A 25,818-nucleotide genomic window follows, 5' to 3' on the forward strand; every position below is an offset into this window, starting at 1 on the left:
CTTGATGACACGCATACGGACTCTTTTAAGTTCCGTCATGGTACAACCCGCCTCGCTTTTTTAAATTCGGCAGAAGATCCTACCAGGGCTCAGCATTTCCCCATGGACATGAGAACCAACGAGCTGTGCGAGAGGTCAGCAACAAACAACCAACGCGTTGACACGGATCTCGCGCCACATCGAGTCTGCATTGTGTCTGATTAGTAGGCGTTCGACTGCATTCACGCGTTTCAGAGAGACTTACACTTGGTCGTAAGCGAAGAATATTGTGCATGAATAATAGATGATGCAATCACGTTGACGGTAGGGATGCTAGATGGAAAGACAGTATTGTGAAGTTGCATACCTCTAGTTCATGCTCCGACGTCACGCACATCACAAAGGTAACCGTTTTGCAGGCTGACATAATCTCCAGGTCGCGTCAGAATTGGGTACGAAATTGACTCTCTATCATCCAATTATCATCAGCCTTGTATGCTACTGCCATGTCCATATCAGCTCTGGCTATATGTTCGAAGCCAATTTCCAGCTAGAACACAAGCACCGCTATTGGCATGATATGCAGCCTGTCAGGTGTGGTTTTGGGGTCGACCAGATGTTTATCTTCCCAGCGGTGTGTAACCCATCTTCCAGGCCTAGCAAACCACATAGCATTTGTACGATCAAAACATCACCCACATGGTGCCAATGATGCGGCTTGCCTCAGCAACTTCGACGGGGTGGCTGTGGCTGTGCTCATTTGCTACCGGTCGAGGTACGTCGGTGATTTCTGGATGAACGGGTCTAATAATTGGTTGGGAAACTGATGATAAGATCTGAGATTGACTCATTGACGTAGTAGTGGTGCTGATCCGAACCTGTCACGGTATTTTTCGATATGAATACCTGTCATGTGACCCAATGTTTGAATTTTGCCATTGCCTCTATCCGATTACTCCAAGTCTCCAACACACGAAACGCAGGTAGAGCACGTGTTGCATAGAACTTACCTCAGTTATCTGTAACCTGCGTTCTGTCGGCGTATTGTGTCGGCAAGACATACCTTCGTCGACACACCATGACTCCACACTTTTACAGATTCAGTAACACCAAAAAATATCACTGCGACTGCGAGAGATTGTGCAAGAGCCAACTGCACTAAGTACCCCGGATCATGATCCTGGTATAGAGGTTCATTTTGCTGTTCTTGTGCTTATGATTTCAATTTATCCGTACAGGAGAACCATTTTGCAGATTACGACGCCTCTGGAGACATTCCCGGCACAGCGATAGATGGTCCGCCCTCCCATCTCACTTCCCCAACATGTGATTCCGCAACGATCTCCGTCCCCAGATCCACCGCTACCACACCCTAATGACAGCGGTGTTCTTGCATCCCTCCATGTGGATGAGCGTGTCCTTACGGAGGATTTTTTAATGATCGTCATCACTCCCTCACGTTTGTCTTGTGGACGCAAACAGCCGGTCTAGATGACGAACACACCGGGCTCAGCACAGAAGCAGTCACACCACCCAGATTCCCACTGCAGTTTACACCTTCGCTTCAGGATATACACATTCCCCGCTGTCGAGCTCTACCTTTCACGTCCAGCTCTAGAAAAGGATGCGCAGTACGATCACCGAGCTTCACGGCTATGTGCTGGCATTCAACGCTACGTCTCACAATGTTGTCGACGTTTTTCGAAATGGCTGGATCCAAGGCATACAGTCACACATCTTTCAAACTAGTGAGTCTTGGCTTGCACCACGAGTCCTTATACTGATCGTGTTCTTGCCAAAGCATGTTGTTTTGTATGTTCAAGGCGCAGGGTCATGTACTTCATCACTTACATCGTGACGGTTGAAGCTACATGATCTCAATGCGATCTCAAATACCATTAAAAGACGCCAGGGAGCTCGCTATAAGCCGATAAGGAGCCGGCCTAAACGACATCACTCATCTCAGCAGGGACCGGCAATGGGGGAAGAGTCGAAGGAGGGCTGATTCAAACGGTGGGTAATAGGTATGTTGACCGGTACGTCTTTGATACCTGACAATATATGCGCCAATTTATAAAGTATGATGGTCAGTCGGACTCATCCGCGAACGTGTATCAAAGCTGCTCCGCTATCTATGAACACACAAGCTCCTGCGGCCCGCTAAGTCTGCCTTTCCCTCAGTACCAACGAGCGTGGTCGACATACGAGTCCAGCCAACACACCCGGCACCTAATTTCCCCTCAGTTCATACCCAGAACCACCATCTGCCGGGAAAACTGTATACGTGCAGACCCTGTCGAGCAGCACGGGATGTCACCCATTCCAGAGCATACCGACATGCTCTCGTTTGCTCTCAGACGTTTCAGGGATCAACCATTTAGAAGATCGAGCTCACCTACTAAGATTTCCGATATCAATGCTCTCAACGAGATGGGTGTAGGGAAGAGCGAAATTCTGTCATGTCCGTCGTATTCTGATCATTCATCATAGTTCATATCCCTATCAATGTTCTCATTATCTGGTGTCATTTGTTGTGTAATCCTCGTGCTTTCAACTTATCGTACGAACGATTGAACAGTTGCAACTTCGTGTCTATGCGAGGGTATAATCAGTGATCTGATGCAGGGAGATAGATAAGAGATAGACGCCGTGTGTAGCTGTTGTACCACAAGCCATAGGAACCCTTGCTTTGTCTTCGTTCGCTGCCATATCTCGCCACGACCTCGTTCTGTACCACAGTACAGCTTTCACGATAAACCAAATCACCTCTACTTCAGAACGCATATCAAGATCTCCCAATGGCAACCATCGAAGCCCAGGATCTCAGAAGAATGATGGGGCGCTTTCGAGTTCTGATCATGGGGAGAGCAAACGCAGGCAAAACGACCATCCTTCAAAAGGTCTGCAACACCACAGATCAACCAGAAATCTACGATACCAAAGGAAACAAGGTGCGGGTGATGATCTATGCCATACACGCGTCAATCGCTGATCTATCGCGGGTAGATCGATGCTGCCATCGTGAAATCATCAATCAAGGTGGGTGCATCATTTGCCCTGTGGTCATACATCCGCTGACGGACGCTCAGCGTGGAAATCACGACATCACGAACGAGATGGTGTTCACAAGTAATTCCACTTTCGTCTTTCATGACTCGTGTGGTTTCGAGGCGGGGTCTGAAGAAGAATTTGAGGACATGAAGAAGTTTATCTCAGATCGCGCACATGCAACGAAATTAGAGGACCGAATTCACGCTATCTGGTAAGTAGCGCCCTTCCGACGTTCCGCGCTTTTTGATTGCCATCAGGTATTGTATTCCAATGGACGAACATTGTCGAACATTTCAGCGGTCAGAAGAGAAGTTCTTCCAAGAGTGCGACACCGGGCATGGTGAGCTTACAACTTCATCGTCAGTTGCCATGCTGGGACTGAATGATCGATCTTCAGTTCCTGTGGTCGCGGTGTTCACGAAGTTCGAAGCTCTGCGTCCAGTCGCATATGGTGACATCAAGAAGCAACTACTAGGGGTATCGCGTGAAGAGCGCTCAAAGAGGATTGCCGAGCGCGTCGAGGAACTGTTCAGTAGGACAGGCGTCTTGGATCGTTTGTACAGCCCCGAAAACCGTGCGCGTCCCAAGTCCCATGTACGCTTGCAAAGTGAGTGGTTCAGATTGATTTGTCCCATGTCAAAGTTGACATTAGCAACCGTCCTAGATGTGAACCAACAGAATACAAACTGCGACACTCTGCTGGAAAGCACCACTCTGGCACTGGACAACGAAGAATTACGGTTGTGCTTGGTGTCGACACAAAAATCGAACCTGGAGCTTTGCATCAAGTGCGCCATTGTGTGAGTCTCATATTTGCAAGTCACGTATTTTTGTTTCAACATCATCTAGAACACTCGTTGATTGTGCGGATCAGCGAATCGATGATGAAGGCTATCAGTATAGCATTGCTAAGTGGTTTCCACATATCGAAGTAAGACGAAGATTGATTCAATCTGGCGATTCCCTGGTAATGGTGCTCATGGATGGTAAATATCGAGGCGGTGAAACTGTAGACATTCTGATATGTATCCCTTCATTTTAGTTGTTTATTGAAAACAGCTGGTAAGATCATGGCTTACGAAGCTACGCAGGGACAACGCTGATGCCTTGCTGCTGCTCGCCTGTTGACAGTATGTAAGTGCCTTGATGGTTTCTAGTCCTCGACCCATGCTCATGATCCCTATCTCTCGCTGCTGCTCGCCTGTTGACAGGACGTAAGTGCCTTGATGTTTTCTAGTCCTCGACCCACGCTCATGATTCCCATCCCTCGCTGCTGCTCGCCTGTTGACAGGGGGTAAGTGCCTTGATGGTTTCTAGTCCTCGACCCATGCTCATGATCCACATCCCTCGCTGCTGCTCGCCTGTTGACAGGGGGTAAGTGCCTTGATGGTTTTTAGTCCTCGACCCATGCTCACGATCCCCATCCCTCGCTGCCGCTCCCCTGTTGACAGGGGGTAAGTGCCTTGATGTTTTCTAGTCCTCGACCCATGCTCATGATCCCCATCCTTCGCTGCCGCTCCCCTGTTGACAGTATGTAAGTGCCTTGATGTTTTCTAGTCCTCGACCCACACTCATGATCCCCATCCCTCGCTGCCGCTCCCCTGTTGACAGGGGGTAAGTGCCTTGATGTTTTCTAGTCCTCGATCCACGCTCATGATCCCCATCCCTTGCTGCTGCTCCCCTGTTGACAGTGGGTAAGTGCCTTGATGGTTTCTAGTCCTCGACCCATGCTCATGATCCCCATCCCTCGCTGCTGCTCGCCTGTTGACAGGATGTAAGTGCCTTGATGGTTTCCAGTCTTTGACCCATCCTCATGATCCCCATCCCTCGCTGCTGCTCCCCTGTTGACAGTGGGTAAGTGCCTTGATGGTTTCCAGTCTTTGACCCATCCTCATCATCCTCATGCCTCCCTGCTGCCCGCTTGTTGACAGAACGTATGTACTTTTGATAGTCTCATCCTCAACCCATGCTGACAATCGCTGCTCCTCACCTGTTGACAGGAGGTAAGTGCCTTGATTGGTTTTCTGTCTGCAACTCGTGTGGACAGGTCTTACATCTTACTGTTATTTTTGGCAGGTGGTGGCCATCAGGAAATCATGAGTTTACTTAATCCTTACTTTTTTGAACTTTTCCCACTTATTTAAAATGTACCTACTTTTTTTCTGAAATTTGACAACTGTTTCAAAATTGAGTATTCCAATATGTTTGTTGGGCCTGAGAGACATGTTTCATTGCATAAGAACAACAATTAGTGACTAGTATGAAGTTTAAGTAACACATTAATGCTGATGATTTTCTTTTTTAAATGTTCTCTTGAGGTGCTATATTGCAAATTGAGAGTTCAATAATTTTATAGCACACATTTATAATGATGGCTAACAGATTCTGATAGTTCATTTGGGACAAGGTAATGATTTAAGAAAAATAAGTAGATCCATTTGAAATAAGTGAGAAAAGTTTAAAATAAGTGGGAAAAGTTTGAAATAAGTAGGGAATAAGTAAACTCATGATTTCCTGATGTGTGTCTTGATCATATCTTGTATTGAGATGATGCTGAATAGTGTAATGATGTTCACTCGGTTTCGTAGCCTAATGTAAGCGCGTTCTATTCCACCAGATGAGTCGAATCACCATTGCTCATATAATGCTTAGTTCGTTGAGTATCCCTCCTTGATGACTTATTTTCCATGTTCATTCATCTTGCATATTTTCGTGTCCTGTGCAGAATGTGAATCATTTGACCTTCATAGTGCGACGCGTTCAATCTCTAATCATTTTGATTGACTCTGTCGATCTGTAGGATGTAAGTCTATTTCAATCGTCAATGATTTTAGCCAGATAATCTCTTGCCTTCTTCACGTGTTCGCAGAATGTGTGTTAACCATATCCTGTCTGACATCATATTACTCCACTGACAGACGATCTTATCTAGCTCGTACGTCCATGAATGGTATTCGCCAATATATAGTGATGCTCATCTGGTTTCAACCCCTGACAGTTTGTAAGTTACCTGAGCACAGCAGTCATTGTCTACAATCTGGTGTTTGATTATTCACAACCGTTACGTCGACTAAATAGAATGTGCGTCTGTTATTAATCAAATGCCAATTTTCCACCTCATAATTTTGATATCCCTTTCCCGCAGGGGGCAAGTACTTTCTTCCGTGGAGTTGATTCTGATACCCATACTTTCAACCTGTGGCTAGGCCCAAACCTACCGAACTGATATCATCCGCGTCCTTCAGCCCTTGGTAGGTTGGCTTCCCTCCGCATTGATTCCCAGCACTATACGAGTGTGCAACAGGCTGTGAAGGGTTTACTGTTCAATTCTGCTGCGAACAGAATTCAGACTGGCATCGGTTAGTTTCTCACCACACGACCGGTTGTAGTCCTAATGACAGGAAGCAGCCACCATCATCGTCCTCGAGTACTCTGCATTTCTCCTGAACGAGTTGAATGGCTCGAATCTCGTCGAGTCTGCCGTGGACTACTACCTGAAATCTCCGACGGCAGTTGCAGTGGAAAAAGGAGCGAAAGATATTTGTCGTCAAGGCTACCACGGAGAGGAACTAGGAAAGAAGATTCTTGAGTTCATCCTTGAAAATCGCTTGTGTACGTACCTCTTCTCGTTGTGAACCTGGAAGTAGAAGTTTACCAAAAGCCTGCAGCGAAGGACTTGACAGAAAAGAAGTAGACGATGTTTGGGCCAAGCTCCTGTTTTTTGATGCGTCTTTCATCATACTATGCGCTCGTATTGTGTACTATACCAAGCACGCCAGCTCTAACTCCTGAGCGGTACAGTTGTTTCCGATGCCTCCTCTCCATGTTATGTACCATACTCAGCACTCCAGTTTCAACCCTGACGAGTTTTCTATACGAATTCAAGCAGCTTGTTGCTGAGCTTACTGGTCCAGTCCATCGTCCGTGACAGATTTCGCAGCCGGTGGTCCTATCACTTAAATGCTACAATTCATCTGCTCTCGCTCTTATCTCCTCGTGGCTGTTACTGTAAGTCACGTCTGCTTTCGCTTGCATTCTTTTGCTATCACACCTGCATTGTTTCCATGGTACCCACCATCATGCACATTACCCGGATGACACACTATTGCATTGATGATTGTATGAGCATGCTACAGAACCATTCTGCATGCTCGTAGACTATACCCATCACTATGGTATTGCTTCTGTATACCACTGCAATTTACGTAGTAATATGATTGTATCATGTTGGAGTAGCGGGTTCTAGGGCAGAGATAACTTTATGAAATAAGAATTGGGTATGAAATTGACTCTCCTATCATTCATCAGCCAGAATTGTGCTGTATGCTACTGCGCCGGATTCCATGTGTCCCTGTCAGCTCTGGCTATATGTTCGAAGCGAATTTCCAAGCACCGCTACTATTGGCATGAGTGAGGCGGCGATATGCAGTCACTGTGGTTTTGGGGTCGATCAGATGTTTATCTTCCCAGCGGTGTGTAACACATCTTCCAGGCCTAGCAAACCACAGAGCACTTGTACGATCAAAACTTCAGCCGCATGATGGACCAATGATGCGGCCTACCTCAGTGACTTTAACGGAGTGGCTACTATGATTATGATATCAATGAAACGTTTAAACGCGTTCACGAAAAAAAAGCTACAGAGGATGTACAACTTGTCGACAAGTCCGACAGACTGTGTCCTAGTTACAACTTACAAGGTCAAGAGCTGGAGGATGTTACAACGGACCATACCAAAAGACAAAGGAATAAAACACCTGCCCACTGGCTGGATTGAACAACCGACCTCACCATTACGAGTGGCGCGCTCTACCACTGAGCTAAACGGGCTTATTGGATTTGAAATCAAACTATATTATTACATCAGCCTCGTTCTTCGTGACTCCGATCTGTGTACTTACTTATCATGGATAGACTGTTTCTCTCCGCCTCATTTGACTCGTAACGTCCTGATTTTATTCTGAAACTCCACATGACTCGCTTCTTCAGCGGTTCCTGAAGCTGGGGTTTACCATGTTGTAATGCACTGCTGAACGACGGACCCGGATGTGTACTAGTTGTCAAAACACAAAAATCGAATATTCACGCGGATGGCCCCATCCCGGCGCGTCGCAAAACGATTCATTGCTCAAGAACCTCACAATTTCGTCGCAATTTGAAATTCATTCCTGGTAGTCAGCGTTCCTCAAATTCTGCGCTGCGAACAAGCGTGACTGTCGACTCCTCGGGATACCGATTGCACGGGATACAACTCACAAGCTGCACTTATATGGACAGAATACATATGAACAACATATAGATGGTCCGAGTTTCGACCCAACGTATTTTGTGCGATAGATTTTCCAAGGACCTAGGCTTTGGACGTCGACCAATGTTTTCCGATTTCTGATACGTTCGCCTGCCTCACGATATGCTTGTAAATCTTCTCGACCCGACACTTATGAGTGACATGGAGAGTGTTTCCAAGGTAGCTGCCTTCATGTCTCCCCACATGTACGCGTCGGACTGACCCTCTCGCAGATGTGTAAGCAACTCAAACCTATTTGTGGACTGGTTCGCGCTCCATACCTGTGTGAGCTAAATCAAGAAGGTTTGGAGTGTAATGCCGCGTCTGCATCACTGACAATATTCTTTTCGCGGGCGCTGGCTTCCCTCAGGTGGAGGGAAACAGGACGATCGACGAACCATTTTTCAGAACGGGATTACCATATATTTGCTTCCTCTCATTAAGAGGGATGTCTCCGCATTCAGCAGCTGCTATTCGAACGCGCGCTTTCCTCACCGGCATTAGTTCCGTTGGATATCTATCTGCTCCACTTCATGCTCATGGTCTAAGAGAATGCTTGTTCCCTGGTGCGCGCTGTTCACAACGGATCGACCTTCAAACCGGCTACGAGCACTAGTCAACACAGTCTTGCTTTGCAACTGGAAAAGTAATGCATTATTTAAATTGGTATGCACATGTCTTCCGACCTGAAAACTAAATTATGCTAACTGAGAATTGGCGTACATAAGATGAGGATTCATCCTGACAAAGCCGAGGATGTTAATCTTTTAAACTCTTCGCCCGGATGTATCTGTCTCTGGCCCGCAGTATTGTCGGACAAGCAGCAGGCACTACTCAGGCCATTCACGGCCAGTGCATACCCCAGCCATCTGACCCGACTGTATGACTCACTTTTCCCTGTTGCAGCCATCAGATTCCCTGATCTCGATCTGCCAGCTCGTCGCCGACGTTGGCTACAACTCTTCGGCCGAGATTACCTGGCGGAAACTATCTCTAGCAGCAAGCACGCATCCGTCCCTACCGTGAGGGACACTGAGGCGTTGACCTTCCTTCGGGAGACTGTGAAGATATCTTGGTACGAACTCGATGGTAATGTCATGTCTGATACTGGATGACCTGACGCAGTGCTAACGATGCTCATAGGAATGGACATTGAAACTGTCATGAAGCTGGCACGAATCTCGGCTGGGTAAGTTGGTTGATATAAGCTGTTCCTGGAAACTAATCAGCGCCACACAGTGAACAAGAGCCAACCCTCAGGAGGTAAAGGAGTATCTCAAGGCCTGGGGCGTGCTCCTTTCTGTACAAAGCAGGGTAGCGCGGTTTTTCGCGCTCCGTGAGATGCATGCATCCGACTCGGCGCACGAGGAACCAAGTTCTCGAGAACACGGTGAAGATGCGCATGTTTGAAATATCTGCTTGCTGTCTTGTACTTCGTATACAAGCGCTCCGTTCACTTACTACTGTGATTAATAGGATATGTCTGTAAACTACATTTACTGTTGTTTTTCCTCTTCTTGTATAAAAAGCGCTCTAATGCCTGCGACTGTCGACAATGCACTCTCTACAATGCCGTGTATAGCTGCCCATGTGCGAATGAAACTGCGCGTAGGTCGAGTACAGCTTTCTCGAGCATCAGTACTCAGTCCTTGACATCCATCGAATGTCGTCGCGTAGGCTGGTCGCTTGCATTCATGCTTACCGTAATCGCCTAACATCATCTACCAAAATGTTCTGTGAGGATAGGAAAGCGCGTTGGAGGAAAGCTGAAGGGTCATGAGGAATATGTAAGATCTGCTACAGTGTCCTCTGGATCAAGCGAAAGCGGCACAAACCCATTAATCTTCCCAAACCTCTTCTTTTGGCTCGAGGAAAGAAAGGATACCCTTCTGAATACCCACAACACCATGAAAGGTGCGTGCGGAAGCCATGGTTTCACTCATAGTATCATCTATACTCTCATACTGGACAATTGAAAGTACTTGACGCTTACACGTCGTAATCTTTCTAAGAAACGTAGAATCCTGCTGCTCCTTACAGAGTACCCATCAAGTTTTTATCACAACCTCCCGTACTACACACCACTGCCAGTTGACACATGCATCCGGTCTTGAAAGACTATTGAAGTCATGCTGATCCCCGCATCAGACTCAGCCGCGAGCTTAGCCTGATGTTCTCGAACGCTAAGGATGAGGCGTGGTCCCAGCACAAAGCTCTGGACAAGCATCGGAATTTGAAGGACACCCTCGTAAATTTGTGTCCCCATGGAATATTGATCCTATATAAATGATAAATCGGCAGAAGGTCAATGATAGATGGGCATACCGCTGAGATTGTTGGAGACAGATAAACGAATCTGAAGCAAGAAATAGCAAGAAAGCTAGAACATGCAAAGCTTCAGTGGAAAATGGTATGCACATTCATATCATAAGCTCACCTCGCAAAGTAAAGTATGTGAGTTTTCATCAGCACCGTGACAGAGTCACTGATAGTAATCCATGCCGCCCACGGTCGTTGGAGTCCACGAAAGTGCTTGATAACAATCCAAACTATAAGACACAATGCGAAGACCTCCCATATAGTGGCAAGCATCCAATTCATGGAAGACAGGAGTGAGATATCGATATCTCCATTGCCGGTGCACTGATAGGTGCCGGAGAGAATGAGCTCCTCTTATATTCCCCGATGAGCCTGACACAAGTTTTTCCATACTAATGACTTACCCTCCAAACTACCCTTCATCACTATTGCAAAGATTATTCCATTCGTGATGTTGACTGCCAAGAAGATGACAATGAGAAAAATAAATAAACGTATAGATTGCTGATACATGGCATGCAACCGAGCGGTCATGATGGCTTGCACAATGTTTCAGTATAATTGAGGTATCACAGCTGTATAGCTTACCACAGATTATGGCAAAAGCGACGACGCCTGCCCAATTCATTGTAAGATACATAATACGGCCTGGCAAATCCAGACGTTAGCGATCAACCTCGGAGGATCATACTCCAATCAAACTCACATCTATGGCAGTCATTATACTGAACCAACATCAGGTATCTCACTCACCCCTACATGGGAGTGCGGTTGATGAGACAGGAACGGACAGGAATCAGTGTAAGATACTCACTGTATCAGTCACCGGGATTGTTAAAACATTTACTGTATGCCGCCGGTTAGAACAATGAAACAATACATGCGAGGAAATACAGTACGAAGAATATTAAAGCTATGTGATATACTGATTAGCAGAGCGCCCATTGCTTAGCCATCTAAACCTACACAGCGTATAATATTCCAAGGTAGCGCAACTAGACGTTTTCAAGTCAGCACAACTTATCAATCACACTTGAAATGAAAACTACGCACACCGAGGTACAGGATGGTCATGAGAGACCAGCGTTGTCTCTGCGACAGATCAGTTGTATTGTTACACCGTTCTTCGGTGGTGGTACTCTGCTCACCCAGATCAGTTCGACCTATAAAACCATTGTTAGCGCGCTGACGGCTCCGGTAACGTCATCAACCCACCTCTTGTCCGAGTGTCAGTACTGCGAATACCGTAAGTTGAATGCCGGTTGTTTATTAATGCTACCTTACTCACCCCAATCGTACATCACTCCAGCAGAGGCCGCAACTGTAAAACCGCAACCAATGTTAGATCGAGATGTCGTCTGAATAGCGCTCCACGAACCTGCGAAATAGCTGGCTATGCGACTCGAATTGATAAAGGGCCACCAGCTGGGATCATCTGAGACTATTGTCATATTGTTTGAGGACGGATGCAGGGGAGCGGTAAACGTGGTAGACATATGACGATGGCGTTCGTGCTAAATACCCGCCATCCAGCGCTTGTAGTGAACCAAAATTAGCATCATAACGATGATACCCATTCCCATCTTGATTATTTATTAACCGAAGGATGGTCGCATGAGGTCGAGTACAAAGGAAGTCAATGCAGTGCCATCAATTGTAACAGACTAGATTTTTTTCGGCCGCACATCCCACGGGCGGAACGTTTGAACACCGCAAAAGATGGAAGAATTGTGCAATTCGTTCGGGTTGATATCATCCTCAAGAACTTCTTGCTACATTTGCATCATCGAACAAGTTCCATCAGTGAAACCATGTGGTCCAAACATTGTGCACAGGCTCAGTACTCAGTGAGTAACCGCCGAAACAGCCTTTGTTTGATAAACTGATATTCCAATTCTCTCTGCTTCGCCGGTCCGGGGTCGGGTAGCGTAACAGCTCCCTCCGCGGTTAGGCCGCCACCAAGGTCACAATTCACATGACATCAGTCTGCGGAAAGACAGATATGAAATAGAACGGAGAGAGCCAACGGATTACTCACCTGGACTGCCTTCGAGCACCCCTCTATGTTCTCAGTGTAAACGAATTTCCTTTTCAAACTCTTGCTTAGGATAGTCACGGTTAGCACAAGCGTACGAGTCTTTGAATCCCTCGGGCATCGGGCTATGATGATTGGAGGGCGGTACGACTGTGATTTGAATTGGACCAACATGAGATGTGGCGCTATGCTAGTTTATGATACCGCAGTACTTGCAACATTGATGCAACGTTCAACTTCTCCGATCGATCGGTTGCAGTTTACACAGCCACAACCTGAGAAACGTAAGAATGTTCGTCTGTCTACATAATCCGTGACCCTGTCCTTGCTACAATACACAAAGAAGATAAGGTGGTAAAATTATTCACCACTGCGTGGAAGATTTACACATGATGCGTCGCCACACTCTCGCGACATTCGGCTCATAATCCTGCGGGAATAACACCAAGTGAGGATTTCCGAAACTAGGGAGAAATCGAAAATTACCTCTTCCCATATAGGATCATCATAACCATCCTCATCAACGGGCTCCCAACCTGGACATCCATCTATCCAGCTATGTTGCGAATCAGTAAGCGTGATCAACCTGTCAAATGCTACAGGGGCAACACACAATTTATCGCCTGGTTCAGGGTCTGGTACAGGCATACCACGCATATAACGTCGAATCAACGGTAGTTTTTGTTTTCCTGAGAAGAGGGGTGAAGCGAAGCCATCCTTGTCGGTGCCCTGGCGCAGGAAGTCCGAGTCCGAGCTGCACCACCATTCAAGGTCGAAGCCAACCTTCGACGGAAGAAGTGCTATAGAGACAATCTCTTCGACTTGATTATGGACATGAGCACGATTCACGGACTGGAACAGAAAGGACGTACGTTTACTTGATAGATAGATGGACCATGCGCGGCACTTGTAGACCGATGGAACGATGAACAGACCATTGAATTCTGGTATTCTGTATAGCACGTCGAGGACTTTATTACGTGGAATGTGATACAGACGTGGCTTGTGCATGATGAGAACAGCACTTCGCTTGCCTGAGAGGAACTTGAAATTCATCTTGAATGAAGCTTTTTTGAAGTTCTCTTTCTTGCTAGCAGAGGGTCAGAACAATAACACGACAAGACCCTCTCAGTTGCACTCACGCATTTGGTCCTGGATCAAAGAGATGCTTCCTAGCACCCGTGGAGGTGACAATCATATCCTGCTCTACTGGATCCAACTCTGGCGGATAGTCTGACATCTTGAAATTTCCATGGACAGCATCGAGAAGGACTTGAAATTCTGGATCATATATGTTGCCGAGGACAGTGAATCGTGATGTATCAAGGTCGAAACGACCGTACGATCCGACCTGCGTCATTCAGTCAGCGTACCCCTTCTATTACATCAACGCGATATCGCTGACCTTGATTGGGTTCTCTGGATCCCAGTTAGCGAAGAGGCCTGGGGTGCTTTGCCGTATGAGGTCGACATATTTTCGTTCTGCTCTCACCATGTTAGTATGTTGTCAAGTGATCGCGATAGTGGTCAGAGGGCAAGGCATGGGTCATGTCCGTAGATGGTCGTACGTAAATTAATTGGTGGTTCTGTGGAGTCTAGACCACTCCCACGTGCCGTCGGGCTCGTGCCACACTCATTTTGTACTGCCAGACTACTGTATGCTCATATCCGAGACTGTCTTGTAGCTTGCTACAGCCAACCTACCGACACCAAAGACTTACTCAATTCAGACAGCCATTTTTAGTGCTAGAGTGCGAGGGGGTCCACCGCCAGATCCCAAGTATACGCATGCGCCTCACGATCATCCATTGTTAGCGGTGGCAACCTCCCTACGCGAATGTGCAACACGACAGGCTTGCAAATGAACAAGAACTATCGGTCACACTGGTTAAACACTGCTTCTGATTTGGCCGGTTTCCACTTCCTGAAATGATACAAATTCTCTTATGACCTATGACACTGTACAGGGCCCAGGCCAATATTAATCTCATTAATTATGAACTGCAGGCTGGCAGCGTGGAAAAACAGAGATTCGGTAAGTGCCGCGCTATTACACGTAGATCCACCAGTACGCTTACTGCACGGGCCTGGGCCGGTGCCATACCCAGAAATTGGATACATGCCTCAAATCTCAACAGGAACTACTACCATATGAGTTGAAAATCCTCACGACATGGTTAATCCTGGTTAATCGATTAATGGTTACAGCTGTACATTAACTATTGGTAATGCAAGAATCCGTCGCACCCACGATTAACAATTTACCGCTTGACATGATGACCGACATAGTGTCTCATGCACACACATACTCAAAATTATAAACGTATAGAAGTTCTACAGGCGCATGATGATTATAGACGACAATCATGTGAAGCAGCTTTTCCGTCCACATCGTGCTTACCGGAGCCGAGATCTTGACGAACGTTTTTGAAAAGTCAAAAGTCAAAGTAGACTCGGACAAGGGTGACCTAGGTGTGTTTTTATTACTAGGTGCAGATATGTATAAATGTACGATCTACAGGTCCATATCCGTTACGGCGATTCAGCAACAGTCACTGACACTGCGCCATGGACTGATCTGTATGGCAATATCATTGTCGTCCTTAAGTGACATTTCCCAATCAAACGAAAATCACCCCCACTCTATCGATGTTTTCCTGACGGCCCATTGATGAACTCAAGATATTACTAGTAACTCGCGTGTCAGTGCCAACGGCTATACTGCACTGATGTGAAAGCAGAAACACGACTCACTGAGCATATAAACCAAACCTGTCTTACAGGTGAGTCATGTCATCAAATCCAAAAATCACCAATACTTACGCACTGCTTCCACTCACAAGCAGCGCAAGCTCCGTCACCGAAGCAAAATTCGGCACATTTATCTGTGGCAGAGCCCTCAACGGGCGTGGCAGAGCTTGATGCCGCCAATCCAGCGACGATGGCGAGGACAATTGCAGAGGAGAAACGCATGATGATGTGATATGAGATGAAATAAATATGAAGGGTCAGTAGGAAGATGGCTTTCTTTTATGTGCGGAGTGCCGTTTTTTATGGTTTTAGAAAGAACCTATCCACCAATAGCCTTGCATTCAACGTATACTATCTGGAATGCCAGCAGACTGTCTTTTGACAATTTGGGATGGATCCAGCGATTGAAAATCTCTCCGCCGATGGATATCATAAACCTCGAATCCCAGTACCCCCGTATATCATGTATCGTGATTGTCTCAATCGCAGAATATCAACTTCTCCTACTCCATCTGATCCCATCTCCGTAGCACGTCAGCAGTCATTGTTCCCGCGCATCACATCGTATGTATCATGTTTAATGTTGGAATAAAACCATCTATTACTAAAGCTCGCTGTATCCCACACATCTTCACTATTACGCACTGCTTCCACTCACAGGCAGCGCAAGCTCCGTCACCGAAGCAAAATTCGGCACATTTATCTGTGGCAGAGCCACAATCTTGCACGCAACATCAACTATATATGGACAAGCTGCTACTTGGACGCACTACATACCCGGAGTCCCTACTGTTCCGCACTCAATGATCTACTCCCGACCTTCCCTGGTACCAGCCCTGGCACCCCAGTCCCCGAATTAACCCTAAACGAAATGTACTGCACAAGCACGAGGGAGCTACTAGTAATGGAAGATCCTTGACGGGCGAAATAGTAAGCGCTTCCACTAACGATGTGCATAGGTCACCGACGTTTTGTTTTAAGAAGCTCGGAACCAGCGAGGCGTGCCATTCTTATGCAGTGTCTCCTTCAATAACTTGTATCTTTCCTTGGCGACGCTAGGGGGCGCACTGGTCGGCATGCGTTCAAAAGGAATCAAGGATCGATCGCGGCGAAGTCAATGCATCCTACTACCCATATGACATATGCTCATATCAGAGACCGATTTTTATGCATAATCTGGGTATGAATATTTGGAAATGCCCTGTAGTTTGCTACAGCTGACCTACTTACCGACACCAAGGACTTACTATTCAGACAACTATGTTTATTGCCACAGTGCGAGGGGTCCATTGCTAGATCCTAAGTATACTGTGCATGCGCCTCGCGATCATCCATTGTTAGCGGTAACAACTTTTTTTTTTTTTTGATTCCGATTTTTGTCCATTGAGAGTGAACTCTATGTAGGACAGTACTTTCTAATATACTGGACCCCCGGTGTCCTTATATGCTGAAATCGTGAATGCCCTGATGTGGGACGTGCCCCATCAGTCCGCAGCGGTAACAACTTGAACCACCTCCCTTCGCGGATGTGCAACACCTGATGACGACAGGAACAAGATTCAAGAACGCTGGTTGAATTAAATTAATTAAATATTGATACATCTATTATAATGGGTAAAATCACGCTTCTGATTTGTTCCTGAAATGATAGGACCTATGTCTGAACAACATCCAGGCCGATCTTATTCCACATCACCGACATCAATCAAGTGAACTGCGGCTTCTGGTTGCCAAGAACAGGTAGAAAGAAAGAACAAGCAACGTAATTGAGTGTTATAAGCAACAATGTAAGAAATGTAAAATAAATTATTGACGATTCGGATGAGTGATGCTATTCTCCCTCTTTTTGTCTCTTCAGCCTCCCTCTGCTGTCACTGTAAATTGGCGTCCGACTTAGTCTGTGAATAAACAGCTCTCCGTATCACTTACGCAAAGGTACGATTCTTTCTCTTCCGGCTTTCCTTCTTGCCTACATTTCGAGCCAATTTCCGTTTGGCAGCAGCTTCTGGGTTGGTGGTCGCCTGCTCGAAGTGATGAGTACCAGTGCAAGATGAACAGAACCCAACCCACCTTCGTGGCCCGCGCTACTCGTCTTTCTTGCTGGATGCTAGATGCTCCCTGCCTGATGCGGTTGTACGTATTGGCAAAAACCGTCGTGCCAACTTTGTTTTGAAGCAAGTCAAGAAGTTCGGTGGCCGTAACTTTCAGCACCTCTGCAATGCTATGAATATATGACCAACTTGAGAAGTAATATGCATACCCATTCCGGCATCCCGGATTGTATCGTCCTCCGTTATCCGATAAACAGGTGTAAGTATGTGCGTCAAGAACCGCTCAAGTTGAGTGGCCTCCATGTGAGACGCCATGGCAGCAAAGAAGCGCAGAATGGACAAGGGAGCCAACGACCAGGTTGTTTGATTCTGAAACAGGAAAGTTAGAGGAAGTTAGATTTGATGGCATTAACCGAACTCACAGGGGCATTGCCGCGGTTCCGCCGCGCGATGTGGGCTGAGCGAGCTTGATACGACAGCTTGGAGAAGAGCCAAGGTAGGGGATCCTGAGAGCTTTTTTCTCGGCTCATTTGCGTAGGTTTTGATTGTTCAGCGGAGTCATCGCTCTCACCACCATCCGAGTCTGTCTCAGCTGTGTGGTTGGTATTACTCCCGGATGGCGAGGAAGAGGGGACAGTGCAGAATAATTTTCCTACGAAGAAAAGGTTCTTCACAATCTGTAGACCAAGAGGTGCGTCGAGATTGGAGCTCTTCAACTGTGTGCATAGCTTCTCTGCAATATCTTTCATCAACTGGAGGGTAAGGTGCGAATTCTCGAGAGTGGGGGTAGGGCCGTAAAATGCGAAGAACACGCCCAACAGCCGACAAGCTGCTGAGCGTACCCAAGCGTGTGGAAAGAGGAGGTATGGGACGAGTTTATCCTGGGTGGTTTTTATCGCATCAAGCGTATGCTCAGGCAAGGTCTGCAAGAGCTTCGAGACAGCAAGCATTGCCTGGTACGGCGGTTGCCATTCCACGTCAACATCCATGTCTTTTCCATCGCCATCGTCATCCAACAGGGTCAGCGACTGAATGCTGTCGTCCAAGATCTCTTGAACATCGGCGAACAGGGCAGCGGCATGCGGAGAAGCTTCTCGCTGTAAAGCGTCGATGATGAGCCCGTATACCTGCACCGCAACCGCCCTAAGTTTTGCTTGCCCTTGTTGACTGGCCCACGCGTGCAGATGACCAACAAGTACTTTTCTCTCGTCCTCTCCCAACCTCTTGATCAAGCTTTGAAGGACTGATGCGGAAGCTTCTCTGCAAGACTTATCCTCGTCGTTGGCAAGACAGAGTACAAGGGCAACGAAGATCATCTCCGCGTGTTTTGCCAGCAATGCAGAGTCGAACTTGTTCACAAGCGCACCTAAGAGTTCGAGAACACTTGAACGTCCTGACGCATGTTCATACGAAAGATTTCGGGCAAAGAAACCGAGGGTGGTCTGCAGTCTTCCAGAGCCTTGAGGATAGTCGAGGAGAAACTGAAGAAGAAGGGATCGAGCGGACTCGCGAGTCTGTGTCGCTTGTGACGTGACCAAGATAGCGGATACGTCAGCCATAACGTCGTAAAGCTCAGGTACAATCAACCGTCGTGCCACAATAGCTCTCAGTAACGCAAAAACGGTGCTCTGCCTGTCGAAGTCCTCGAGGTAGGGTGAAACCAATTCAATCAAGAAGAGTAGATCTTTCTCTTTGACCTGAGCGCCCTCGCACTCTCGTAGTATACTCGCCAGAGCCTTGAGACCGGCCTGAGCAATTTCGGACTCTCCACTACCAGTAGAACGGACGATGGCCAGTATTTGACGGGCGATGACTGGTGCAGACGATGAAACTGACTTGAGTGGACATTGAAGAATGCTAGCCGATGCCTTGAAAGAAGCAATAAGGACCGGTTCTGAGGATGAATAAAGAGCATTTCCGATGAGCTTTACAAGCGGGTCTAAACGATTGATGATCTGCTTGTCCTGAAAGTCAAATCGAGAGCGTCGGAATGCAGTATTAAAGAGCTCCAAACCGAAGACGACAAAACTGCGGAGTCCAATAAGTAAAAAAGATACGGTGAATGCATGATGCATGATACGAGGCTCACCGGAAAGAATTATTTGTATAATGATCAGTGTTCACGACGATTTGGCGTTGTCGCTGGACGATAGCATCAGCTTTTTTGATAGTCTTGCTAGCTTTGGGCTTGGGAGCTTCCTGCAAGAATTTGGCATTTTGACTGATCAGGGTGTGGCACAGAATCAACAATTCAGCAGGTGTGAGCCTTGCATTGCTATTGAGTCCACTGGCAACACGTCTGAGAACTTCGTCAACCTGCTGCAGGATCTTCAAGGAACCCGTTTCTGCGATGATAGAGCGCAGCGGTAGGAGGAGCGCACTAATGCGTTTGGGAGAAACATATCGAGCAGCCAACCCGAAACAATCGAATCCCTTGGAAGAGCTACTGCGTACTTCACGCATTTTCGTCCGGAAGTCTTCGTGTTGGACATCCTTTCCTGATTCTCCGAAAACCACTTCAGCAGAGACATGGGCAATATCAGCGACACAGTTATCCAGATCTTGAACAGCAGGATCATTGCTGCCCTGCGCAGATGTGACATGGGTAAGCACTGCATGGAATACAAATGCTAGAACATGTAGTTGCGGTCCACGCAGGAGTGCTGCACGGAGCTCCCGAAACAGAATGGGTAGATACGGGGAACCAAGTGCGACAGCTATCCTGCAAATCGTATCTCGCACAAGGTCACGAGTATCTTGTGACTTGCTACGCAATATCTGACTGAGGACCGTTAGGAGCCTGCCTACTTGTAGATCTCTGGAGGCAGAGGGTAAATGCAAGGCGACCTTAGCAATACCCATGGATATCGGAATGCGAAGGGAATCCTCTGTCTCGTCGCGATTAGACAGGTAAGCCAAAAGCGAAGGTAGAAGACGGGTATGGACAGCGTCAGCGATTTTTTTGGTGTCCTGTTTATCAGCTGGTGGAATTGGCAGCGATTCCTCTACCGACTCCTCGTGGTCGCTATTCGCAATGTCATCTGCGGACGCGTCAACTTGCTGCACAGCTTCTTCGACGGAAAAGTGGAAGTTTTCAAGAATCGCAACCAAAGCACGAACGTAAACCCGGACGCCTTCACTCTTGTCTTTTGACGCCCGGATATACTTGTACACGAGGGCCGAGTATGCACTCCACCCAAGCTGTTTCGCAATGCGCCCAATAGAATTGATCGCTTCTGAGACAAGGAGATGATCGAGCGATGCTGTTGGGACAATGTAATGCTCAACGAGCGGAAGGAAGACCTCAACTAAGGTTCTGTTGCGCATGGCCCCCTCGTCACAGTACTCCGCAAGGCGTCTCAAAGCTCTCGTGCGACGATGAATCTGTATGTGATGAATATTGCTGAAGAAACTAGCTTCCTCGTCACCACCAGCAAGGAGCGGACGCATCTCCTGCAGGGAGGGGATTCTGTCACATTTTGATACTGCGTACGAAATAACACCAAGCGACTCTGCACGGACAAGCTCGTGCTTGGATTTCAAGGCGTTCTTCAATGCCGGAAGGGTAGTTCGCATGAGAAGTGCTTCGAATTCTGAATTTGATGGGTCGCATGTAAGGTCGATGAAGCGTCTGATTGTGAAAGCGGCGTTATTGCGAATGGCCAGCTCGTCGGCGTCCTGCACAAAATAAAGCGCATTCGAAAGGACAGGAAGCCATTCACGAGATGATAACGTAGCGTACTTCTGCTCATTGAGCATCATGAACGCAGTCAACCGACGATTAAAGTCAGGTTCATCAATCCGCTTCGATGAGCAAGCATTAAGTGATTCAAGCAGGCTTGCAAGCTCTTGAATACTTGGATTAATCGCTGAGAGCTTATTGAATGCTGAAGTGAGGGCGAGTCGAGAGGCGGTAAAGCGAAGTGACATAAAGAGCTGCGAAAGAAGTTCATATGCCTTCGAGAATTCGACGGAGGAGGAATCTGACAGCTCAGTTAGGAGAGGGAATATATGGCCGAGGGTGCTAAGAAGTTTGACTTTGATTTTCTCAGAGATGATTCTGCTGGATTTGCGTAGCAAAGGGGAGAGAAGGCCGAGAAGAGTCAAAGCCTGCGTAGAATCTTCAGCGTAGCGAGCGACCTCCGAAAGTATGCTGATTTGACGTTGTGTGATTGGACTTGAAAGTGCTGTATCAGCCTTCGTGCGTTCGACCAAAGTTGTGAGGTTCTTGAGCAACTGCGATATATGTGGCTGAACAAGCAGACCCAAAAATTTACTGTCATCCGCGGAATACGACAGCAGGCGCTCTACGATGTCGAAGACTCTGTTGATCACTGCTGGTTTGACGTTAACCGCCACGAGGCAGTCGAGAACCTTCGGCAGTACACGGGAGTCGTGTTGTACGAGGTGGACCGAATATTCTGGCTGATTGGTCCAAACATAGAACAATTCCAGGAGCGCGGAAGGGGCTTGAGTATTTTCTTGATCCAATAACTCCAGACGTGGAGTCACAATAGCGGGAAATGATGCGGAGAGATAGGTCGTGAAGTCAAATTCGACTGGGCAGCGGAAAAATTCGGCAAGCCGCTTGAGGCCTTGCTGCCTCAAATAACGCAAAACTCTGGAATTGGATACCTCTCCGGATTCGCTCTCCTCCTCGTTTGCTTCATCTTCCACCTGCCCATCCGCATCGACTGCCGTCACATTCGACAAATGATTCTGAGCGTTAGCAACTATATCGAGTGTGGTCCCGAGTAAAGCCGGCCAATATGTGGTTAATCTCGATCCAAGGTTCTTCAGCACGTCACCCAACAAAGTCAGGTAACCAGACTGCTGCTTTAACGGGATGTCTGAGGAAATAGGGCGCAGCGAGAAGAAGTTGTCCTGGTGAGCATGGCTGTCCGCTTGCATGGGTTTCAACATCAGATCCACTAGAAGATAGAGCTCCTCGTCTGTGCATCCTGCGAGTGCTGTCAGCACGGCAGCTCGACGATCACTGCCTCTAGAGCGACCCTTCTTTTCCAACATAAGGCCATATAACAGACGGACGATGATATCCACTACTTGAGGCCGGTCTTTGATCTCTATCGATGACATATGCAAAGATGTCAACTCGTCTCTCCATTTTGTTTCGTCGAGGAGTAATCCTAACTTCGCTTGGTGATGCTGGAGGTGGGGCGACTTGTACGCGAGCAGACAGGATAAGGATACCTTTTGCAGTTCCCGATCGGGATGGGATAGGAGGGAGAGGTACAGTTCTCGCAGTGTATCTGTGGAGTGCAGAGCCTTGGGATTGCTAAACTTGCTGAACAGCGTCAACCACGCCTGAAGCTTATATTTCGGCAATCGTGATAGAGCATCCGGACTTGCGATTGAAATGAAGTATGTCACCAACTCGCGGTTATGTTTTTCCGCCAAAGATGTACATTGTCCGAGAGTGAGGAGGATCTGAGCTTCGAACGTGACGGGATCAAACCGATCGGACGATTTTTGTTCCTATGTCACATCGTTAATAGGACGCTAGTTGAAGTGCTAACTAGAAGACCTACCGAAACGATGATTTTGCGGTGGTGAAATGTATCTAGCCAGCTTACAGCAGCACCCCGAACCCGATGTGCGGTGGGGTCCCTCCAAGATCGCTCTTCTTCCCAGGGATCCATGACATTCTGACCATCCTTGGTAGCAGTCAGCCAGTCAGGAATTTGATTGGCTCCCTGGGGTCGTTGTAGCTCCGAGAATATGATATTCCAGACGACATCGCCAAACTTCTGGGCTAAGGAAGAGAGAGCTTGTGACGCTGGGGACCATATCGGTCGTAAGTTGACCTTCAGTTGAGCTAATACGACATCAGCGAAATGCCTGCATAAATGGGACGGTATACGTACAAACAAGCCAGCGAATACAGATATCAGCGGAAAGTGAACCATCATCTCTCACGACCTGGTATAATCTGCCTATTCGAAGAACGCGCTCGCGCACGCCATGCATGTCAAGGGACACTTCGTCACCCTGCAGACAGCGCTTCAGCGCTTCGTGTTCTGCGGGAGAAGATTTAACCATCTTCGATGTCAATAATGCCAAGACATTTGAACGCAATGTTCGAGAAGGGGAAAGTAGCCGTGATTGCAGACGGGAATATAATTGGGCGATTGGAAGAGATTGAGATGAAGAAGGGCTATTTTGTGTCAGCAAGAACAAACCAGAATGAGGTCACGGAATTACCATGCTTCGAGAAGTGCGACTAGACCTATCAATACTTTATCAGACCACGACCAATGCTCCACGATCTCTGCCGTCCAGGCCGACAAATCCACTTGCGTTTCCCAGGAAGCTGATTTGCATCGAGACAAAGCTTGCATGCATGTTCCGATCACCCAGGCCGCATTGGCATGTGATGCTTGCCAATTCGCCTCGGGTGTCGGCGTGTTTAGTGCGCGTTCAATGATGGGCACCAATAAGGGCGCCAGTGAGTCGACGAATATGGAGAGACTTATGATGTCGTACAAGTGATCCACCGACTCATCACTAATTTCCCAGCTAGATAAGTGGGTTTGTATCCACCGATCGACGCTTCGCTTCCAGACGATATCGACCTCGCCCAACTTTCCTGAATGTTGCAGAGATGCGAGAAGACGCAACGTGAGAGTGTGCTCTGCCTGAAGGAGAGTAGGGGTTGCTTTGAGAAGGGCGGGTAGTCCAACAAGCTTCCAACCACCCCATCCTAGCTCCGCAAGGACACCGCAGAGCATCAAGCCGAAGGAAGGAACACCAAGAGCCCGAGCGACAAATGCACGTCCTGGCCCTGTGGACATTGACATGTCACCAGCAGTGAGAAGTGAAGACGTAAAATTCAAAATTTCGGAATGCAGAGGTACATCAAGCGGCAGCGACGCCAGTCTTGAGGCAAGTTGTGTTAGATGGTTTGCTACAGGTACAAAGTTTAACGGGTACGCAAGACTGAGAAACAATGACGACATACTAGACAGTCGCGATCCTTGATGAACTGCACATATGACAGACGTAATTTGCATGACACGTTGAAGATCTTGGTGATTCGCGCCACCAGTCTGCGATACGGCACAGAAGCGATCAACGATGAGGCTCGCAACAACCGAAAAGTCTTCCGGGCCATTGCAGTGGTGAATTAAGGCGGTCAGCACACGCCGAAGGAGTGTATACGACAATTCAGGGCGATCACTTGTCAGGTGGCAGTCAATGAGAGAAGCTATCGATGATCCTGCACTGGTGTGCAAGGTTTGGGAAACAGACTGCAGGCGTATTAAAATTAGCAACTAAAGTTAAGCAGCAATACGCACTTTGCATGCAAAGATCATCATCCAAGCGCTGGCATCCTCGACGCCTTCCAAATTCTTTGCCATCAAAATTACAGCTCTCTCCCTCGCAACGCTCTTCAGCCGCCGGAGTACGGAACCCCAAACCTCGGCTGCGGCGCGCTGGACATCAGAATTGCACGTTGGAAGCACCGCGCGAAAAGAAGACCACGTCTGGTCCAAAAGATCGAGATTGATTGACGGTACGAGAAGATACCTGAATAGTCCTGAGAGTGTCGCCAGGAGAGCTGTAAGGGAGGGTGCTGATATGGGTTGTGGCAGAAGTCGCAAGAGGACCTCTAGTAAATCCGCATATGACGGAGCAAGTGTGGTTCGTAGATCGTGAGCCAACTTATTCAGGAGGCTAAATAATTATACGGTTAGAGAACATTACATCAGGTGTTAAGCTGAGAGGCGTACTCAAGCAGAGCTATCAAAGCTTCATTGTCTGATGCATCCAAGGCACTTTTCCACAAGTCAACGATATCCTTCCAGTTATGCAAGAGTATGGGCATAGATATTGAAAGCGAGTCAACCTTGTTCGCGAACTGAATAAACGCTGGGGAGAGATTGAGCTGCCGCCATTGTTGAAGAGCTAGATAAAAATGGGATTCGTTGTCCTGGACCTGCTTCAGCAATCCACGTGGATCGATGAGACCAACCTCAAACTTACCGAAATATCATGATCGAACTTGGTGAGGTCAAGAGCAGATGGCAGATGGACCTCCTTCAGGCTTTTCTTGTATGATTGATGCTAAATGATGCGCGGTCAATCAAGCGAATGAACTCGACAATATTTGAAGCACCTTGAATCGGTTCGCGCGGGGAACTGCACTGGTTCCCTCGCCTGAGTCTGAGTCCGAATCCATGGCTTTCAGAATGTCGCAAAGGACTGTCAGAAAAAAATGTCGCGCTACCGTTTATGAGGACAGATGGCGGTCATAAAACACTGACTGCTCCGGTTGGCTTTCGGTCCAAAATTTGCGATCTCGAAAAGGTTGTTTGGATCAGAAG

General features: G+C 47.5%; 6 protein-coding genes and 1 non-coding gene across 7 annotated transcripts; 3 read left to right on the forward strand and 4 right to left on the reverse strand.

Annotated features, from left to right (window-relative positions):
• Positions 1-678: 678 nt before the first annotated feature.
• On the forward strand, positions 679-1,984 carry HD556DRAFT_1311911 (uncharacterized protein; the record flags this gene model as incomplete). Its single annotated transcript, XM_041300590.1, has 5 exons — positions 679-754; positions 1,234-1,275; positions 1,334-1,438; positions 1,462-1,727; positions 1,847-1,984. The coding sequence occupies 5 exons, from the start codon at positions 679-681 to the stop codon at positions 1,982-1,984; spliced, it is 627 nt and encodes a 208-aa protein (XP_041155843.1).
• Positions 1,985-2,765: 781 nt separating this feature from the next.
• On the forward strand, positions 2,766-3,834 carry HD556DRAFT_1276029 (GTP-binding protein; the record flags this gene model as incomplete). Its single annotated transcript, XM_041299233.1, has 5 exons — positions 2,766-2,981; positions 3,069-3,241; positions 3,288-3,370; positions 3,428-3,637; positions 3,695-3,834. Exons 1-5 carry the CDS (start codon positions 2,778-2,780, stop codon positions 3,832-3,834), a joined length of 810 nt encoding a protein of 269 aa, XP_041155844.1. The 5' UTR covers positions 2,766-2,777.
• Positions 3,835-7,788: 3,954 nt separating this feature from the next.
• On the reverse strand, positions 7,789-7,860 carry HD556DRAFT_t100. Its single transcript has one exon. It is a non-coding gene; the product is annotated as a tRNA-Thr (tRNA).
• A 1,185-nt stretch (positions 7,861-9,045) lies between these two features.
• On the forward strand, positions 9,046-9,727 carry HD556DRAFT_1447686 (uncharacterized protein; the record flags this gene model as incomplete). Its single annotated transcript, XM_041307322.1, has 3 exons — positions 9,046-9,406; positions 9,461-9,506; positions 9,565-9,727. 3 exons carry the CDS (start codon positions 9,046-9,048, stop codon positions 9,725-9,727), a joined length of 570 nt encoding a protein of 189 aa, XP_041155845.1.
• Positions 9,728-10,342: 615 nt separating this feature from the next.
• HD556DRAFT_847995 (uncharacterized protein) lies at positions 10,343-12,526 on the reverse strand. Its single transcript, XM_041311816.1, has 13 exons — positions 12,015-12,526; positions 11,925-11,957; positions 11,852-11,871; positions 11,785-11,799; positions 11,690-11,728; positions 11,603-11,631; positions 11,536-11,549; positions 11,447-11,482; positions 11,225-11,284; positions 11,041-11,175; positions 10,755-10,989; positions 10,643-10,697; positions 10,343-10,595 (listed from the first exon to the last, which is right to left on the reverse strand). Exons 1-13 carry the CDS (start codon positions 12,130-12,132, stop codon positions 10,392-10,394), a joined length of 993 nt encoding a protein of 330 aa, XP_041155846.1. The 5' UTR covers positions 12,133-12,526; the 3' UTR covers positions 10,343-10,391.
• Positions 12,527-12,938: 412 nt separating this feature from the next.
• On the reverse strand, positions 12,939-14,395 carry HD556DRAFT_848096 (uncharacterized protein). The gene is made up of 4 exons (XM_041311817.1): positions 14,077-14,395; positions 13,814-14,022; positions 13,544-13,761; positions 12,939-13,492 (listed from the first exon to the last, which is right to left on the reverse strand). Exons 1-4 carry the CDS (start codon positions 14,164-14,166, stop codon positions 13,032-13,034), a joined length of 978 nt encoding a protein of 325 aa, XP_041155847.1. The 5' UTR covers positions 14,167-14,395; the 3' UTR covers positions 12,939-13,031.
• Positions 14,396-17,022: 2,627 nt separating this feature from the next.
• Positions 17,023-25,812, reverse strand: HD556DRAFT_1402321 (armadillo-type protein). Its single transcript, XM_041303849.1, has 14 exons — positions 25,611-25,812; positions 25,478-25,558; positions 25,225-25,424; positions 24,790-25,168; positions 24,453-24,741; positions 23,696-24,398; positions 23,359-23,648; positions 23,023-23,309; positions 19,563-22,969; positions 17,896-19,501; positions 17,683-17,842; positions 17,493-17,635; positions 17,352-17,443; positions 17,023-17,296 (listed from the first exon to the last, which is right to left on the reverse strand). The coding sequence occupies exons 1-14, from the start codon at positions 25,671-25,673 to the stop codon at positions 17,254-17,256; spliced, it is 7,743 nt and encodes a 2,580-aa protein (XP_041155848.1). The 5' UTR covers positions 25,674-25,812; the 3' UTR covers positions 17,023-17,253.
• Between the last annotated feature and the right edge of the window lie 6 nt (positions 25,813-25,818).

The sequence above is a fragment of the Suillus plorans genome, assembly GCF_016647745.1.
Source record: "Suillus plorans strain S12 chromosome Unknown HD556scaffold_66, whole genome shotgun sequence".
NCBI classification, from domain to species: Eukaryota; Fungi; Basidiomycota; class Agaricomycetes; order Boletales; family Suillaceae; genus Suillus; species Suillus plorans.

What these genes read in the sequence shown, in the direction of transcription:
- HD556DRAFT_847995 (XM_041311816.1), bottom strand. Translation starts at nt 12,132, where the DNA reads ATGTCTACCACGTTTACCGCTCCCCTGCATCCGTCCTCAAACAATATG. An exon ending in CCCGGTGACTGATACAGTGA is followed by an intron (nt 11,285 to 11,446) that starts GTATCTTACACT and finishes TGGATTTGCCAG; the next exon opens with GCCGTATTATGTATCTTACA. An exon ending in CGCTTTTGCCATAATCTGTG is followed by an intron (nt 11,176 to 11,224) that starts GTAAGCTATACA and finishes ACATTGTGCAAG; the next exon opens with CCATCATGACCGCTCGGTTG.
- HD556DRAFT_848096 (XM_041311817.1), bottom strand. Translation starts at nt 14,166, where the DNA reads ATGGTGAGAGCAGAACGAAAATATGTCGACCTCATACGGCAAAGCACC. An exon ending in ATCCAGAGAACCCAATCAAG is followed by an intron (nt 14,023 to 14,076) that starts GTCAGCGATATC and finishes TGAATGACGCAG; the next exon opens with GTCGGATCGTACGGTCGTTT. An exon ending in TTTGATCCAGGACCAAATGC is followed by an intron (nt 13,762 to 13,813) that starts GTGAGTGCAACT and finishes ACCCTCTGCTAG; the next exon opens with CAAGAAAGAGAACTTCAAAA.
- HD556DRAFT_1402321 (XM_041303849.1), bottom strand. Translation starts at nt 25,673, where the DNA reads ATGGATTCGGACTCAGACTCAGGCGAGGGAACCAGTGCAGTTCCCCGC. An exon ending in TCAAGGATCGCGACTGTCTA is followed by an intron (nt 24,399 to 24,452) that starts GTATGTCGTCAT and finishes TTGTACCTGTAG; the next exon opens with CAAACCATCTAACACAACTT. An exon ending in GAGTAGCGCGGGCCACGAAG is followed by an intron (nt 17,444 to 17,492) that starts GTGGGTTGGGTT and finishes CACTTCGAGCAG; the next exon opens with GCGACCACCAACCCAGAAGC.